The 18,720-nt window shown below is 38.8% G+C and overlaps 1 protein-coding gene across 13 annotated transcripts in view; it reads left to right on the top strand.

Annotated features, from left to right (window-relative positions):
* FRY (FRY microtubule binding protein) overlaps positions 1-18,720 on the top strand; it is a 620,873-nt gene that overhangs the window by 272,058 nt on the left and 330,095 nt on the right. Inside the window, exons 1-2 of one of the 13 annotated variants that reach the window (XM_066258902.1) lie at positions 3,316-3,572; positions 10,296-10,408. The exons of 7 other annotated variants lie outside the window; for them this stretch is intronic. In XM_066258902.1, coding sequence (XP_066114999.1) covers positions 10,369-10,408 — 40 coding nt within the window. In that variant the 5' untranslated portion in view covers positions 3,316-3,572; positions 10,296-10,368. Of the gene's footprint in view, positions 1-3,315; positions 3,577-3,702; positions 3,728-10,295; positions 10,428-18,720 lie in introns of those variants that run through there. 5 more of the 13 variants (XM_066258896.1, XM_066258903.1, XM_066258898.1 and 2 more) reach the window with 5 other exon arrangements.

Genomic DNA, 18,720 nt, shown 5'->3' with positions numbered 1-18,720 from the left:
TATGGGTACAGATTTAAATATTTCATCCCTTTCAATTTGGGATTTCAAGATGATTGCATCCCAAGATGTAGTTGGGTGAGCAAAATACCATTTGCCTCTTATTTGGTTAAGAAAGGTTTTATGGTACAAGTAGAATTTTGAAAAGGTCTTTGAAAGAGCCAATGTGTTCAGAATCAGGAGGGAAAGGCATGTGAACACAGAGTGTGTGTGGAAGCAGCAGAGAAAGGATTGGTGCGGAGGCTGGTCAGAGCAGGTGGGAGGGGATTCCAGAACCAAAACTCACACACTCACTCTCAGGTTAGCTTTCTGCTTATCCACGGAGCCCATTTTCCCCAGCGTGTGACTTACTGCTGAGTTTTCAGGTGGGTGTTAAGTCTCTGTGCACACAATGACAACGTTAATGCTGTGGGAATAGGATAAACTGAAATAGGTGTGCCTAATGCAGATCTGCCTTAGGAAGTCCCAACTTTTCACACAGTTTACCAACTTTCTTCCCACACAAATGTGGTTTTAAAAAGTTAAAGATGGCCTGACCTGTGGTGGCGCAGTGGACGGACCTACAATGCTGAGGTCGCCAGTTCAAAGCCCCAGGCTTGCCTGGTCAAGGCACATATGGAAGTTGATGCTTTCTGCTCCTCTCCCCTTCTCTCTCTTTCCCCCCTCTCTTAAGTGAATTTAAAAAATTAAAGATTGACCAAATCAACAAATATTCGTTGAGAACCCACGGTGTGCAAAGCACTGCAGGAGATGCCAGGATAAGAAAGATGATGTCGGCACAATAGCTATCACAAATCAGTGAGTAATCACTTGTAATGTGGGTAGTACAGACCGTGCTAAGGGAGTACTAAGATGTTTAAAAATATGTTCCCTAGTCAATTTTATATTTTGGGATTTATATGGATTTGGGAGTCATGCAGAAGCATTTCTTACGAGCATTTATTATCATGGTGTCTTTGCTCCTTAATGTCTAGGAGAAAATCTGGCATAGCAGGCAGAACAACATTTCTGAGCCACAAATGTGGCAGTGGAGCCCCTTTTTCTGGCATCTATTGGCTATGTGATCTTGAATAAGTTACTTTAATTTTCTCAGTTTTCAAGTAGGACAGAGGTAACCACCGCTCAGTCTCACCCAGCCAGATACTTTTTGAAGTGGTTAATAAATGTTCACTTATTGAATCAGCAAATCAGTATTTTTTATCAGTTATCTGTAAATATAAATGACTATAGATATTTACTAATTCATGAGTATGCAACATTGTGGCTTTTCTTAATGACCTTCCATGTTCATTCACAGAAATTGTTTTCTGTACATCTAAGTTATATAGAAAGTTTTTTGTTTTGTTTTTTTTGTATTTTTCTGAAGTTGGAAACGGAGAGGCAGTCAGACAGACTCCCGCATGCGCCCGACCGGGATCCACCCGGCATGCCCACCAGGGGGCAATGCTCTGCCCATCTGGGGCGTTGCTCTGTTGCAACCAGGGCCATTCTAGCACCTGAGGCAGAGGCCATGGAGACATCCTCAGCGCTCAGGCCAACTTTGCTCCAATGGAGCCTCGGCTGTGGGAGGGGAAGAGAGAGACAGAGAGGAAGGAGAGAGGGAGGGGTGGAGAAGCAGATGGGCACTTCTCCTGTGTGCCCTGGCCAGGAATCGAACCTGGGATGACAGTCAGATTCACTGAAAGGTTGGTCTAATAATAGCACTGGAGACCTGCAGCTAAGAAAGTGCAGGTTTTCAGTGGAGTCTCAATTCCCCTTTAGATACAGAAGGGGGAGAATCAAAAAGAAGCCTTGTTACTCAATATGCAGAAACCTCCACAGGCACACGAGTACAGTATCACCATTTTGACCACTTTTGCTAAAACATAAACTAAGTGGCACCTCAGGCAACTCTTTTAAAAAGGCGTCATAAACCCTGAATATGTAAGACAAGGTGGTACCCTGGGGAGTCTGCTGGCACTTAGCTTGCCTAAATCACTTTAAGTACTCTTGTTAATTTGGACACTTCTTTCCTTCCTGTGAAATGTTAGTTCACCAGTCACTTCACATCATGCTGTTTTAGAATTCCAACCTGTATTTGCTAAATAAAATCTTTGATGATGCCAAGTAAAACAAGAATAGAAAACTACTTGGGCTTTGTGCTCTTCACAGCTTTATTAGTGAAGAAATGAATTTTCATTGACCATCATGAAATCCTTGTCAGAAGTAATGCCATTGCAAGATGAATTAGTCACACTTGTCCTGTGCATTTAGGTAACTCTGCATTTTCCTTCTCTATCTCTTCACCAGCCTAACCCTGTTTTCTTTTGAAGGTGGAACATGTAACATTTGCCAACATCAGCTCCTTCTTGGTTTTATCAATTAAGTTTTTAACAAGTCGATTTAGGCTGTGCCTTTTAAAATAACGTAGCTCAGGGGTCTCAAACTCAACTCAGCATGTGGGCCGCAGAGCAAGATCACAGACATTTGGTGGGCCGCACTAGGTCTACAAAAGGCAACTGTTACACAACACTTTCCTCACTGCAGTTAAAAACAAAAAAAAATCAGTACAACAAGCACAATCGTACATGCAGTTTACTCAATGTCACAAAACGACCAGAAACTGTAGTTCGCATCACAACTGCTGTTAACTAAGCTAATATCTAGCTAGGATGCTAGAGAAATGAAAAATACAAGTAGGCCCCTAGGCTTACTTAATTTTATCCAAAATATTTTGAACTTCGTGGATTAGTCTTGCGGGCCGCACAAAATTGTTCGGCAGGCCGCATGCGGCCCGGGTGCCGCGAGTTTGAGACCCCTGACGTAGCTGTAGACTTAAACACAGTCACTTCCCTTTACTAGTATGTCAGCAGATGTTCGGGCAGGCATCTGATTTTCCGTGAAGGTCTAGGTTTCTCACTGACTCTTGGCTTTGGATGGAGGCTCTGGGCTGCTGGTTTGGCTGTAAGGACTGAAGCTGTTTCAAGCAGTTTGTACTTGTGGTCAAGAGCTCCTTGTCCCCAAAGCAACGGTTTGCCACCCAGCCTGTGTAATCTCTGCTCTTCTATCTTGGGTCACAGGAGCACGGCTGCTGGGGTTAAATCTGAGGCCGCACGTGTGTGTCCAGCGTGTGTGGACTGTGTGTGACAAGCTCTGTGGGTCCAGCTCAGGCCTGGGAGGGCTTAGAGCAGCTTCTCTCATCTGTCAGCATCGCATGTTCTTGTGGATAAATATAGACACACGAGCACTCTGCGAGTTGTAGGTCACTGTCTTACTGTGCAGCTAAAAATTGTCCCATTGGTGTGAACTCTCCACCCTGAACAGAAGGCCCATTTTAGTTTGTCTTCTACTGTAGGTCTTCAGCACATGACTAAAAATACACCTTGGGTCCAAAATAAAAGAGCCCTATCTTGTGGTTGAGACACTCGGTGGCAGGGAGCCGCGGGACCATGGAACCCGTCATTATGTCTCTCTGGCTTGGGAGCAGAGTCTGTGAGACAGTTACAGGCTGTTAGTGTGGGCTCCTTTCAGGCTCATGGAGATTACAGCAATGTGTTGGAGACGATCCTGTGTGATCAGCTTCATCAAAAGGCTTGGTAGGTATGTGAGTCTGTGTGTGTCTGTGTGTGTATATCTGTGTAGGGGTAACTGCTGAGTGGAGGGAGGGTTCTCCCAAAAGCTTCAATGGATGGAGTGGAGGAGAGCTATTACTTAAAATGTTGCTGTTCAGAGACAGGAAGACTACTACCCTGTAAGTTTTCTGTTTGGGGTTGCAGTAATTCAGGGGTAAGATTTACTAATTTTCATACATGAGTTTATGGAACAACAAGCTACGATGTAATGGAATTTTTCTGGGCACTGAAGTTTCACTAAAAGATTCAGCAGGATTGTTCTATAAAGTTAGTAAACAGTAAAAATAGCTAGTATGTGTTTGGAAAATAGTTAATACCGTTCAGTATCACATTTAGTATCAGAACACAGGTTGGATTTATACTTGATTTATTCTTAAAAGTAATGTAAATATGCTTATTTGTGTTGTTTGAAACATTGAAATTGGTCAAAGCAGCTTAATGTTTCCTTCTGCCTTAGACTTCTCCAAAGGAGAATAAAATGTTCTTTTTTTTGCTTATGATTTTAAAATCAGGGTACCATATGTCAAACAACATTAAATGGACCCAAACTGCATTTCACTGCATGCTCTTTATCCAAGGAGTAGCTTGGTTACATTAGTTCTAGCACAGCCAGAGGCACATTGTACACGGGTTCCAAAAGTAAGGAGAGGAAAGTGCCGTGGCGCAGGGCTCATTACATGTATCTTGGATATTGACTGTTTAGTTTTCTATTTAATGAAGGTAGAAGTTATTTTGTAAATGGTAAAGCACAATATATTATTCTAGCAGAGGAAAAACATTTTTTTTAATTAATGATTTGGGAGACTTAATTACTTGTTAATTATTTTACTGAACTGTCTCTCATGAAGCTATTAGATATTTACATATAATACCATACCATTCTATTTGTCTAGGAATAAAGTCTCTATCAGCCATTATTATGTGAGCTGGCATCTAGATAACTAAGCACATAGAAACCAAGAATTTAATAAATATTTTGATGTTGACAAAAAACTAATCTGACTAAAGGATTTTACTTATTATTTCTTAATTTATTAACAAATGTTTATAGAGCCTCTGTATACCCTGCACTGAAGTCTTTTCCTCACAGTAGATGCTGGAAACCTATCTTGTGTTACCGTATATATTATCTAATGCATATATATGATATATATATTATACATATGAATGTGTTTATTATTACACATGTATGTGTATATATTTGTAATAAATGCATATTGTTGTGTATATTACTTTATGATATGTATATTATATTAACAAAGATACATCTAGAGTCAGACTCTCTTTCAGGTCACTTTCCTCAGCGTGTTATCTCCAAGGGGTTCCTGGAGGGAACAGCTAAAACTTTGGTTTGTGACCTTTACTTGTCAAACTAGAGCAGCTTTTGGCACTCACTGCTCTCTGGTGGCAGTCCCCATACATACAGCCTACACTGTCTTCATTGTGCCTTTAGGTTGTGTAATGTGCCCACTAAAACAGCTGCAAAAACTCTTTTTTTCTTCTTTTCCAAGTGAGAGGACAGGAGGTAGAGAGACAAACTCTCACATGCACCCCCACCAGACAGCCCCCTTCTGGAGCCCTGCTTGCAAATGAGCTATTTTTAGCAAATGAGCTATTTTTAGCACCCGAGGTAGAGGCTTCACGGAGCCATCCTCAGTGCCTGGGGCCAATGTGCTCAAACCAGTTGAGCCATGACTGCTGCAGGGGAAGAGAGAGAGAGAGAGAGAGAGAGGAGTGGAGGGCAAGGAGTGCAGAAACAGATGGTTGCTTTCCTGTGTACCTTGACCAGAAATCGAACCCAGGACATCCACATGCTAGGCTGATACTTTACCACTGAGCCAGCCAGCCAGGACCAAAAACTTTTGTTTAAACCTGTTCTCTCGCCCCAATGACTGACTCAAAAGTAGTTCTAATAAAATAAGTCAAGAAGCTGGGTTTGCTATTGAGGTAGGCCTGAGCCTAATGCCCAGATGGAATCTGCATGCGATAGCTATTCCCACAGTGGTGAGGAACTTTCAGACCACAGTACACAGTAAGAAGCACACTTTGCGTAATGACTCAGAGCAAGTACATAAACACATCTGTAGACAAAGAGACTTGAAAGCAAGGTGTGTGACACGGTGCTAGCCCTTGTTGTGCAGGGTGCCATCACACTGCTGTCTGGTCTTCCCCAGGTTCCCCTTCTGTTCTGTTGCAATCGCCCCGTTAGCACCCCCGATAATGGTTTTTTTCATGGTTGAGCAGTGGGCTGCAGCCTGCATTTTGACAAACCCCACTATAAAGGTTTTATAAGGCAGACATTCTCAACATACCACCAGTCAGGTTCTCCATGGAGGGACTGTGCTGTCCATCTGAACATGCCGGTGCTTTATTTGTGGGCGTCCTGCCTGGTTGTAGAAACAGCTTTCTCAGTAGGCTTGATGTCCAATCTTTAGTTGAATGAAGGGGTTCTAAACTGGAGAAAACTCACTGCCTTCTATGTCTTAATGCTTCCTTACTCCTTAATGCAACAAATATTTATTGAGTACTGAGCTTAAGCTAGAAAGTGAGGATACAATAAGAACAAAACAAATGTCTCACCTTGTGTTGACTTAATTGTAGTGGAGAAGACAGACAGGAAACACATATAAATATGTTTGTTATTATATGAAGAGGCAGCGGGTGCTCTGCAGGGAGGCGAGCTGGGTGAGGGCACCGGCTTCTGCAGAGGGAAGTACCATGCTTGGGCTGAACCAGAGAACCCTGAGGACACCAGAGGGATGTGAGCTTTCTTCCCACTGATATACTTCCTACAACCCCGTTCTCTTCTTGATGCCTTCTTTGCTGGTGTCCTTACATCATTACCTCCAGGTCTCAGCTTTGCTGTTCAGTCCTGCACTGACCTCACAGTGACAGATGTGTCTCCCCTTGGTCTCTCTTGCAGTGGCTTTCGTAGCACTTCCTATTTTGTAACTATATTTCTGGGTGTGCTTGTTGCATAACACCTGTCTGCCCTGTGGACTGTCAGCTGTGTGAGGACAGAGGCATGCCTGTTTTTCCTCTAGCAGTTAGCACAATACTTGGAGTAAAGGGGGACTTCAGTAAATATTTGATTACTGACAGAATGAATGAATGAACGTTGTTCTAAATTCAATTGCTCTTCCATTGGCTATTCAGCCTAACACTGCCTTGTGGCATCTTAGTACTGAACGTACTAAATTCTAAAAATCTTTTAAATTGTCTTTTTATATTTATCTCTATATTCTCCACAGAACTTTGTGGAAGACCTTATCCATACTGAGGCCTCAGTGAAAATTCGTTATTTAGTGAATCAGTTAACTGATCTCACTCATAGTCTTTTGAGACAGAAATGTTTCTGAAGGACTGAAATGATATTGTAGTACAAGTACAGCCCCCACCTGTTCGCCCGTTCTATCATGTTGTTGGTGCTCCAAGACCCACACTGTCCAGCTCAACACATTTACTGAGTGTGGGAGTATGTAGTTGGACTTGAAATCTTAGTGGACAGTCAAAGCTATATGATCAATCCTGGATAATAGACATGTTCAATTTCTTTTATATAACAATTTGGTTTTGGTGGGGTTTTTTTGTAATTGAAGTTCTAAGATAGCATTCCTTCATTATTGCCATTAAAGTACACAGGAAACATTTTGCAAATCAGCTTTATCTTTTCAAAACAATGTTTTATTATGAATTTCTTAAAACACACACAAAAGGAGAAAGAATAGTATAATATACAGCAGTGCCATCAATCAGTCAGTGTTATCAAAATTATCATGTTTGATTCATTTATACCATTTTTCTCTTAATTTTGAATCAGAAAGAGGCATGATTTCATTGAATTTCATATCACTAGTGTGCATTCTAGAAAATATTGCTACTTTCTTACCTACCAATAAACAATGCTATTATCATATTTGACATAATTCTTTGGCATCATTGAATAGTCAGTACCCATTCACATTGTTTTGATTGTCATTTTTAAAAGTGTCTTTTAATAGTTAGTTTGCTCAAGTCAAGATTTAAACAAGGCCCACATACTACAATTGATTGTTCTATCTCCTATGTCTGCTTTCATTATTCTAATCATATTTTTCTCTTCTACTGACTTGCAGAAATTGGTGCTGTTTTGTTATTGCATTGACCTAATTTATGTTATTTTTTTTGCTTATGGTGACATTTACTTTGTTCTTATAGCCTCACTGTTGCTTGTAAATGGGTATTAGTTCTAATATTTTGGAAACTTGAGGAACGTGAAGACCTCTGCCACACTGCCAGGGTCATTTCTGTCCTCATGCTGGCACACTGAGAGCCACTTTCTCATTCCCAGGAATTTATGGCCCATAGTTTCAGTACTTGAGTACAAGAACTCTGACCAATATTCTGCCATAGGTACAGAATTTTGAGAAAGGTTCTAGAGTTGATATTCTAAAAAAGTTTCTGAAACACCTTAATCATAACATCTCACCAAGAAACATATCTTTCATGTTTTCTTTATTGGGAAAGGGTGATGTGACAGGATTTCAGACCCATCTGTTTGAGGCAAGAACTTCCTTTCTGTTCTGACCCCATCCAGGTTCATGCCTTTATTATTTTTCTCATGTAGATGCAGTGGCCTTTAATTTGCATTGCCTCTCAAACAGCACCTTTTCTATTATTATTATTATTTAGAAAATTAAATTTAACAGGGTGACATTGATCAACAAGTGTACATAGATTTCAGGTAAACATCACTACATCATTTGAATAGTCAATTATGTTGTATACCCATCACTCAAAGTCAAATCATTTTCTGTCACCTTATATTTGTCCCTCTTTACGCCCTTCCCCCACCCCCTCACCCTACCTAACATCTCCCTCTCCTTGTTAACCACTACATTTTTATCTAGATCAAAGACCTAAACATAAGATCTGAAACAGTCCTTGTTTTTAGCCCATCTTATAAAACAATGTCAGATCAACATGTCTTCTCAGAAACCTGCTAAGTCCCAGTTATCCTCCAGATGAAGTCCAAACTCATCAGCTGGCCATTCAAGACTTTAATGATAAATGGGGGACAAATGGTGACAGAAAAGGAGACTTGACATGGGGTGGTGAACACACAATACAATATACAGATGCTGTCTTATAGAATTAAACCCCTGAAACCTATATAATTTTATTAACCAATGTCACTTCAATAAATTTAATTTTAAAAATAATTTTTAAAAAACCCTACATTTTTTTAGACTTGAGAGTTTGTTTTTCATATAAACTTGTTCAATTGTTTTATTCAAACAAAGACTGTGTTGTGGAATCAGACGGGTTTAGTTCAACAAATGCTCAGTCAGCAAATTGTTTAATTATGCCAGGCCCAGTACTCCATGCTTGGAGTAAAGGCTAGACGAAGCTCTGTGTGTGAGGCCCTCTTGGCTCCTGACAAAGACAAAGCTTGAACATGTGCTAAGATGGGGATGTGTGGTGGGAGGGTTGGGGATGACGGGCAAGAAGAGTCTGATTGATGCCTTTCTGTGCCTGCCATGTTGTTGCCCCTTTGTCATCTGTCCCTACCAGAATCCTACCTGTCCTTTATGGTCTGGGTCAATATCATGCATTCTCCAATGTCTGGCTGATCAGTGGCCCAGAATGGAGATTATCCCTCTGTCCTTCACCAGGGCCTAGCACAGGATTTTGTGAAAGGTAGACTCTCAGCACATAATCTTTAAAAAATAAGTTAATATGTATCTTGAGTTTACAAAGAGGAATAAAGGCAGGCTTCTTCCTGTGTCCACATGCAAAGTGGGTAGTTGCCGGCCCTGGCTGGTCAGCTCAACGAAAGAGCATTGGCCCAGTGTGTGGAAGTCCCGGGTTTGATTCCTGGTTAGGGCACACAGGAGAAGTGACCATCTGCTTCTCCACCCCTCTCCATACTCTCTCTCTCTCTCTCTCTCTCTCTCTCTTTCCTCTCTCTCTCCCCTCCCTCTTTCAGCCATGGCTCATTTGAGCAAGTTGGCCCCAGGCACTGAGGAATGGCTCCATGGCTTCACCTCAGGCACTAAAATAGCTTGGTTGCCAAGCAACAGAGCAACCCAGATAGAGCATTGTCCCATAGGGGGCTTGATGAGTGGATCCCAGTTGGGGCACATGCAGGATTCTGTCTTTCTGCCTCCCTGCCTCTCACTTAGTAGTAGTAGTAGTAATAATAATAATAATAATAATAATAATAAAAGTAGGCAGCTGCCAGTCTCAGAAAAAGTGTTTGCAACCAGAGAAGAATTGGAGGTATGACTGGAAGGGTCAGAATTATTTGTAAAGCTTTTCTCTGTATGAGGGATAAACAATGGAATCTCACAAATTCATAGCACTTCAAGGCAGAACAGCTGTTCATTACGGTGCTAGTTGTGAAAGTTTTCAATAAGTGATTTTTTAACACATTATCAGTATGTATCTTTATATAGTCATAGAATACTGGAGCTAGAAAGGGCAGCTTGGCTTAGCCTCTTTAAGAATAACCAACGTCCAGTGGGTTGCAAGTTCTCTCTCAAGTTCACACAGGACCACACTAGGACTCAGACGCTTTGCTCCCTGTCAGTGCTCTGGGTTTTGCCCACAAGATATTAATTTACTTCGAGTAAATGAACCCTTTTAGTTTTGCTTTAGTTAAATCAATTATACCAACTGGATTAATTGGTCCCCTTTACTTTCCAGTTTATTTACATCAGAGGTGTCCAAGTGTGGTCACAGGGCCAGCAGCATTGCCATAACCCAGGGACTGGTTGGAATGCAAATTATTGAGCCCCAACCCAGATCCGCTGAATCAGGTGGGACACAGCCTTCCAGGTAAATCTGATGTGCAGTGGTTCTGAGTACACTGATCTACATTGTATGTTAGAAGATGTTTCTCAGAGTTAACGTTAAAAAAATACTAGGCCTTGTCTGTCTTATCACACATAGAGAATTAATGGATTTCAAATTCATGAGATTTTGCTACATGAAATGATACAGAAGAGAAAGAAAATAAAAAGGAGAGGAGGAAGAGAGAATGGCCAGCCAGGGACAAATGAATGAGAGCAGTTTGTCAGTTCTCTTAGGGAGAAGGAAGTTGAAATTCAGGAATATCCTGCCTCTAGCAGATAATTAAATCTCCTTTTGGCCTCAAAAGGATCTTGAAATGTTAATGTACCCTATCTTCTGTTCACAGATCTTAGATGCTCTTTCAGGCTCTGGTGACAGTGTCTACTTTGAAAATCAAGGGAAAGTCCATGTAATGGCATCTTAGGAGATGACAGAGATTTGTAAAGGAAGTTACTGAAGTATTACTGTCATTTTTCTGAGATAAAATGCTGAAAGGCAGGGGAAGAGAGAAAAGAAAAGAGGGCAGTGACTTGATGTTGACTTTGTATTTATTACACAGATTCACTCTCTGCAAGGTGTTCAGTCTTGGGAAACCAAAGACAAGAGTGGTTTTGTGAAGCTTCAGATCGAAGTAAACAGAGACCTTTGTCTTCAGATTCACTGGCTTCTTGTTAGGACAACAACCAGTGAAATGCTGCATTGTCAGTGTATTTGTGAAGGAATAGTTTCTAGACCTTTGCAAGCTGTCATTAATCACATTTTCTATATTTTTATGAGCCCTTAATTCTTGACTCTTTCTAGTACTTCTAGCCATTCTCAAAGCCCCTCTCCTGGCTATAAGATGCATTCAAGTTCAAGAGAGCAGATAGCCTGGCAAGAGGATCCTCCATGAATGAATGTAATATGAGTCTTTCTAGAAAATAACCAACTATGTTAATCTGTAGAAAGTCTCATTCTCCAAATTACATTAATTTTTATTTTGTCATCCCTTGAAATCTTCAAACTAGCTTATTCCAGGAAAAGATCTATGGGTAACAAGACTTATTTTATTCAGTCTTCATCATAAGTAATGTGTTTTTGTTGTTGTTTTGTTTTTAAAGACAAGATGATACAAGAAGCTCACCAAAGATGTTGTCAAATAGACATGATTTCAGATCCTGGGTCAATAACTCCTTGACTTTTGGCAAGTCACTTAAACTCTCCTGAGTTTACGTGATCTTATATGTAAAAGGGAAATTGTTTGGCCCTCTAAGATTATTTTTAAGGATTAAAGAGATAAATTATCCTGGAGATATTTTGTGGACCCTGAACTCGAAGGAATGCAATTTGAGAACTACAGAATTAAGAAAAAAAAATAGTATAAAAGAAACTTAAAATGTATTTAATCAATACAAATGGGAAGAACATTTCACATTATCAAAATTTTATGAAAATTACTTAATAAGAACTAAGCATGTTGTGGGTCAAATAAGTTTGTAAATATGACATTTATGTTTGCTCGCTTTGGGTATGGGAGACAGGCTATAAGCTGGCAAAGTCATTATAGCCGAAGGCTTAGTTTTAAAACTAAGCTTTTCCCCAACCCTTGACTGTTGCATGATGTGGGGTGGTGCACTCTCATGAGGAATCCCATTATGCCTCAGATAAGTGACTTTGTATCAGAGACTTCCTTGTTTATATATTAGATTAAAGGTTTTGATTTCTACACTATAAAGTGGGGCAGAGGAGCCCATGCTGGAGGAGAGCAGAGAAAGGCCACATGGAGGAGAGGAGAAGCAGCCAAGATGGCAGAGTGTTAAAGGAGAAGCCAGTTTGTGTAGAGTTTGTGCAGAGAGAAGATGGGGAACAGAGGTGAATAAGGCTGATGAGGTAGAAACCTTTGATTCTAGGAAACTCAGATAAGTCAGTGGCTTTGGGAGCCCTGAATGGAAAGGGAACTGTTTTCCCACTGTGTGTATTTCTTGCCCGCCGGGTGCAAGCTAGGATTAAAGCTAATGGCCCACCAGTTCTTGGCTCCGTTGTTTCATTACCGTCTGTCTGAATCAAATGCGAACCTGCACGGGCCAGGCGGCTGTAATGGTGGCCATGGCTACTGGCCATACACATGTCATTGAATATATTTTACTCCAAGGGAAAAATTATTCCTGAGCTTTTTTTTTTTTTTTTTTTTTTTTTTTTTTATAAATTTTTATTAATGGTAATGGGATGACATTAATAAATCAGGGTACATATATTCAAAGAAAACATGTCTAGGTTATTTTGTCATTAAATTATGTTGCAAACCCCTCGCCCAAAGTCAGATTGTCCTCCGCCACCCTCTATCTAGTTCTCTGTGCCCCTCCCCCTCCCCCTAACTCTCTCCCTCCCTCCCTCCCATGTCCTCCCTCCCCCCACCCTTGGTAACCACCACACTCTTGTCCATGTCTCTTAGTCTCATTTTTATGTTCCACCAATGTATGGAATCATGTAGTTCTTGTTTTTTTCTGATTTACTTATTTCACTCCTTATAATGTTATCAAGATCCCACCATTTTGCTGTAAATGATCTGATGTCATCATTTCTTATGGCTGAGTAGTATTCCATAGTGTATATGTGCCACATCTTCTTTATCCAGTCTTCTATTGAAGGGCTTTTTGGTTGTTTCCATGTCTTGGCCACTGTGAACAGTGCTGCAATGAACATGGGGCAACATGTGTCTTCACGTATCAATGTTTCTGAGGTTTTGGGGTATATACCCAGTAGAGGGATTGCTGGGTCATAAGGTAGTTCTATTTGCAGTTTTTTGAGGAACCACCATACTTTCCTCCATAATGGTTGTACTACTTTACAGTCCCACCAACAGTGAATGAGGGTTCCTTTTTCTCTACAGCCTCTCCAACATTTGCTATTACCCGTCTTGTTGATAATAGCTAATCTAACAGGAGTGAGGTGGTATCTCATTGTAGTTTTGATTTGCATTTCTCTAATAACTAATGAAGCTGAGCATCTTTTCATATATCTGTTGGCCCTTTGTATCTCTTTCTGGGAGAAGTGTCTGTTCATGTCCTCTTCCCATTTTTTTATTGGATTGTTTGTTTGTTTGTTGTTGAGTTTTATGAGTTCTTTGTAAATTTTGGATATTAGGCCCTTATCAGAGCTGTTGTTTGAAAATATCATTTCCCATTTAGTTGGCTGTCTGTTTATTTTGATATCAGTTTCTCTCGCTGAGCAAAAACTTTTTATTCTGATGTAGTCCCATTCATTTATCTTTGCCTTCACTTCTCTTGCCATTGGAGTCAAGTTCATAAAATGTTCTTTAAAACCCAGGTCCATGAGTTTAGTACCTATGTCTTCTTCTATGTACTTTATTGTTTCAGGTCTTATATTTAGATCTTTGATCCATTTAAAATTAATTTTAGTACACGGAGAGAGGCTGTAGTCGAGTTTCATTCTTTTGCATGTGGCTTTCCAGTTTTCCCAACACCATTTGTTGAAGAGGCTTTCTTTTCTCCATTGTGTGTTGTTGGCCCCTTTATCAAAGATTATTTGACCATATATATGTGGTTTTATTTCTGGGCTTTCTATTCTGTTCCATTGGTCTGAGTGTCTATTTTTTTGCCAATACCATGCTGTTTTGATTATCGTGGCCCTATAATATAGTTTAAAGTCAGGTATTGTAATGCCCCCAGCTTCATTCTTTTTCCTTAGGATTGTTTTGGCTATTCGGGGTTTTTTATAGTTCCATATAAATCTGATGATTTTTTGTTCCATTTCTTTAAAAAATCTCATAGGGATTTTGATGGGAATTGCATTAAATTTGTATATTGCTTTGGGTAATATGGCCATTTTGATTATATTTATTCTTCCTATCCATGAACAAGGAATATTTTTCCATCTCATTGTATCTTTTTCGATTTCCCTTAACAATGCTTTGTAATTTTCATTATATAGGTCCTTTACGTTCTTTGTTATCTTTATTCCTAGGTATTTTATTTTTTTTGTTGCAATTGTGAAGGGGATTATTCTTTTGAGTTCGTTTTCTAATATTTCATTGTTGGCATATAGAAAGGCTATGGACTTTTGTATGTTAATTTTGTATCCTGCGACCTTACTGTATTGGTTTATTGTTTCTAATAATCTTTTTGTGGAGTCCTTCGGGTTTTCGATGTATAGGATCATATCATCAGCAAAAAGTGATAGCTTTACTTCTTCTTTTCCGATATGGATGCCTTTTATTTCTTTGTCTTGTCTGATTGCTCTGGCCAGAACTTCTAGCACCACGTTGAATAAGAGTGGAGAGAGTGGACAACCCTGTCTTGTTCCTGATTTAAGGTAGAAAGTCCTCAGTTTTATGCCGTTTAATAGGATGTTGGCTGATGGTTTATCATATATGGCCTTTATCATGTTGAGATATTTTCCTTCTATACCCATTTTGTTGAGAGTCTTAAACATAAAATTGTGTTGTATTTTATCAAAAGCCTTTTCTGCATCTATTGATAAGATCATGTGGTTTTTGTTCTTTGTTTTGTTGATATGGTGTATTACGTTAACCGTTTTGCGTATGTTGAACCATCCTTGAGATTCTGGGATGAATCCCACTTGATCATGATGTATTATTTTTTTAATATGTTGTTGTATTCGGTTTGCCAGTATTTTGTTTAGTATTTTAGCATCTGTATTCATTAGAGATATTGGTCTGTAGTTTTCTTTCTTTGTGCCATCCTTGCCAGGTTTTGATATGAGGGTTATGTTGGCCTCATAGAATGTGTTTGGAAGTATTGCTTCTTCTTCAATTTTTTGGAAGACTTTGAGTAGAATAGGAACCAAGTCTTCTTTGAATGTTTGATAGAATTCATTAGTATAACCGTCTGGGCCTGGACTTTTATTTTTGGGGAGGTTTTTAATAGTTTTTTCTATTTCCTCCCTGCTGATTGGTCTGTTTAGGCTTTCTGCCTCTTCATGACTCAGTCTAGGAAGGTTGTATTGTTCTAGGAATTTATCCATTTCTTCTAGATTATTGTATTTGGTGGCATATAATTTTTCATAGTATTCTACAATAATTCTTTGTATATCTATGATGTCTGTGGTGATCCTCTCCTCTTTCATTTTGGATTTTATTTATTTGAGTCCTGTGCCTTTTTTCCTTGGTGAGTCTTGCCAAGGGTTTGTCAATTTTGTTGATCTTTTCAAAGAACCAGCTCCTTGTTTTATTGATTTTTTCTATAGTTTTTCTGTTCTCTATTTCATTTATTTCTGCTCTGATTTTTATTATCTCCTTTCTTCGGCTGGTTTTGGGTTGTCTTTGTTCTTCTTTTTCTAGTTCCTTAAGGTGTGAAGTTAAGTGGTTTACTTCGGCTCTCTCTTGTTTGTTCATATAGGCCTGAAGTGATATGAGCTTTCCTCTTATTACTGCTTTTGCTGCATCCCAGAGATTCTGATATGTCGTATTTTCATTTTCATTTGTCTGTATATATCTTTTGATCTCTGCGCTTATTTCTTCTTTGACCCATTCATTTTTTAGAAGTATGTTGTTTAGTTTCCACATTTTTGTGGGTTTTTCCCCCTCTTTTTTGCAGTTGAATTCTAGTTTCAAGGCTTTATGATCAGAAAATATGCTTGGTACAATTTCAATTTTTCTAAATTTGCTGATATTGTCTTTGTGGCCTAACATATGGTCAATTCTTGAGAATGTTCCATGTACACTAGAGAAAAATGTATACTCTGTCACTTTGGGATGAAGTGTCCTGTAGATGTCTATCATATCCAGGTGTTCTAGTATTTTGTTTAAGGCCACTATGTCTTTGTTGATTCTCTGTTTGGATGACCGATCTAGAGCCGTCAGCGGTGTATTGAGGTCTCCAAGTATGATTGTATTTTTGTTAGTTTTTGTTTTAAGGTCAATAAGTAGCTGTCTTATATATTTTGGTGCTCCTTGGTTTGGTGCATATATATTAAGGATTGTTATGTCTTCTTGATTCAAGTTCCCCTTAATCATTATGAAATGACCATTTTTGTCTCTGAGTCATTTTTCTGTCTTGTAGTCAGCATTATTAGATATGAGTATTGCTACACCTGCCTTTTTTTGGGTGTTGTTTGCTTGGAGTATTGTTTTCCAGCCTTTCACTTTGAATTTGTTTTTATCCTTGTTGCTTAGATGTGTTTCTTGTAGGCAGCATATAGTTGGATTTTCTTTTTTAATCCATTCTGCTACTCTGTGTCTTTTTATTGGTAAGTTTAATCCATTTACATTTAGTGTAATTATTGACACTTGTGGGTTCCCTACTGCCATTTTATAAATTGCTTTCTGTTAGTTTTGTATCTAGTTTGATTCTTCTCTTTTGTTTTTCTATCATTTGTTTTTGTTTGTTTGTGTTCCATACTTCTTTCCTCTGTTGCTACCTTTTTTAAGTCAAGTGTTTTTGTGGTGGTTTTTTCAAGGGTGGTTACCATTAAGTAATGAAAAGGGTACCTACCATATTCATTGTAATACCCTATCTTATAAGTATTTCTGCACTTCATCGTCCTTTGCTACTGTTAATCTCCATCCTCTCCCCCCTTTTTTCCCTTTGTTGTCACAGTTTAAGTTTGGTTTTATTGTGTTCTTGGTGGAGCTGTTACTTGTGGTGTTGTTTTCTTTTGTTCTTTGAATCTGGTTGGAAAACCCCCTTTAATGTTTCCTGGAGTGGGGGCTTTCTGTTGATAAATTCTCTCATCTTTTCTGTATTTGTGAATGTCTTTATATCTCCTTCGTACTTGAAGGATAGCTTTGATGGGTATAGTATTCTTGGCTGAAAGTTCCTCTCTTTCAGGGCTTTAAATATTGGGGTCCACTCTCTTCTAGCTTGTAGAGTTTCTGCTGAGAAATCTGATGATAATCTAATAGGCCTTCCTTTATATGTTGTACTCTTCTTTTCCCTGGCTGCCTTGAGAATTTTTTCTTTGTCATTGGTTTGTGTCATCTTTATTATGATGTGCCTTGGAGTGGGTTTGTTGGGGTTAAGAAAACTCGGTGTTCTGTTTGCTTCTTGAATTTGAGGCTTTAGTTCTTTCCACAGGCTTGGGAAGTTCTCGTCTATTATTTGTTTGAGTATATTCTCCATTCCATTTTCTTTCTCTTCTCCCTCTGATATACCTATTATTCTTATGTTATTCTTTCTGATGGAGTCAGACAATTCCTGTAGGGCTTTCTCGTTTTTTATTATTTTTGAGTCTCTTTCTTCTTCTCTCTGTTGTGCCTCAAGTTGTTTGTCTTCTATTTCACTAATCCTATCTTCAATCTGGGCTGTTCTGTTAGCTAAGCTTGTTACCTCGTTTTTCAGCTCGTGAATTGAGTTTTTCATTTCTGTTTGATTTGTTTTTATAGTTTCAATTTCCTTGGTAATATATTCTTTGTGTTCATTGAGTTGTTTTCTGATCTCCCTATATTGCCTTTCTGTGTTTTCTTGTATATCTCTGAGTATTTTTAAGATTTCTATTTTAAATTCTCTGTCATTTATCTCCAAGGCTTCCAATATGTTAAGTCTTTTCTCCATAGATTTTTCCACATCTATTTGTGTTACCTCTCTTTCTTTTGTATCCATAATATTCGATTTCCTCTTTCTTATCGGCATCTGAGGGTGGTCTTGTTGATAGCACTAATTAGAATTAATAATGAGGAAAAAGTAAAAAAAAATAAAAAATAAAAAATAAAAAAAAAATTAAAAAAAAGGTAAAACACCCCCCCCAAAAAACAGTAATAATTTATTATTTCCCCCTTTTTTCTTTCTTCTCTTTCCCTCCTCTTCCCTCCTCAGGGAAATATCGTGCCTATAATCGAGGGCCTGATTTGGGGTGAGGAGTTCAAGGGGCCAAAAAAGGGAGTAGGGACCTACTAAATGCAAAAAAAAAAAAAAAAAAAAAAGGGAAGAAAATCTTAGACAAGCATAAGATGATTTGCTTGTAAGTGATGGTCAACTAAGAGAAATAATGAGAGGGATAAGAGGGAACCAGAAAAAAGGAACAAAAAAGAATAATAAAGAAGAAAAAAATAAAAATAATAAGTAAAAATCTGTTGTATTAAGTGGAGCGAAGATTAAATACAATGGAGACCTTGGGTTGGGAGGACCCAAAATGCCACAAAAATAAACAAAGAAGAAAAAAAATAAAAACAAAAGCAAAAAAGAGAAATAAAGCCAAAAAAAAAGCCTTGAGTCCCAAATTAACTAATTTGTTCGTGATTGAGGATTATATGGGAGGAAAGTAAAATGAGAAAAGAAAAAACGAATAGAAAGGAAAAAATAAGAAAAAGAGAAAAACGAAG

Source organism: Saccopteryx bilineata, chromosome 2 (genome assembly GCF_036850765.1).
Source record: "Saccopteryx bilineata isolate mSacBil1 chromosome 2, mSacBil1_pri_phased_curated, whole genome shotgun sequence".
Classification (NCBI taxonomy): Eukaryota; Metazoa; Chordata; class Mammalia; order Chiroptera; family Emballonuridae; genus Saccopteryx; species Saccopteryx bilineata.
This window is presented reverse-complemented; position numbering and strand designations above follow the sequence as displayed.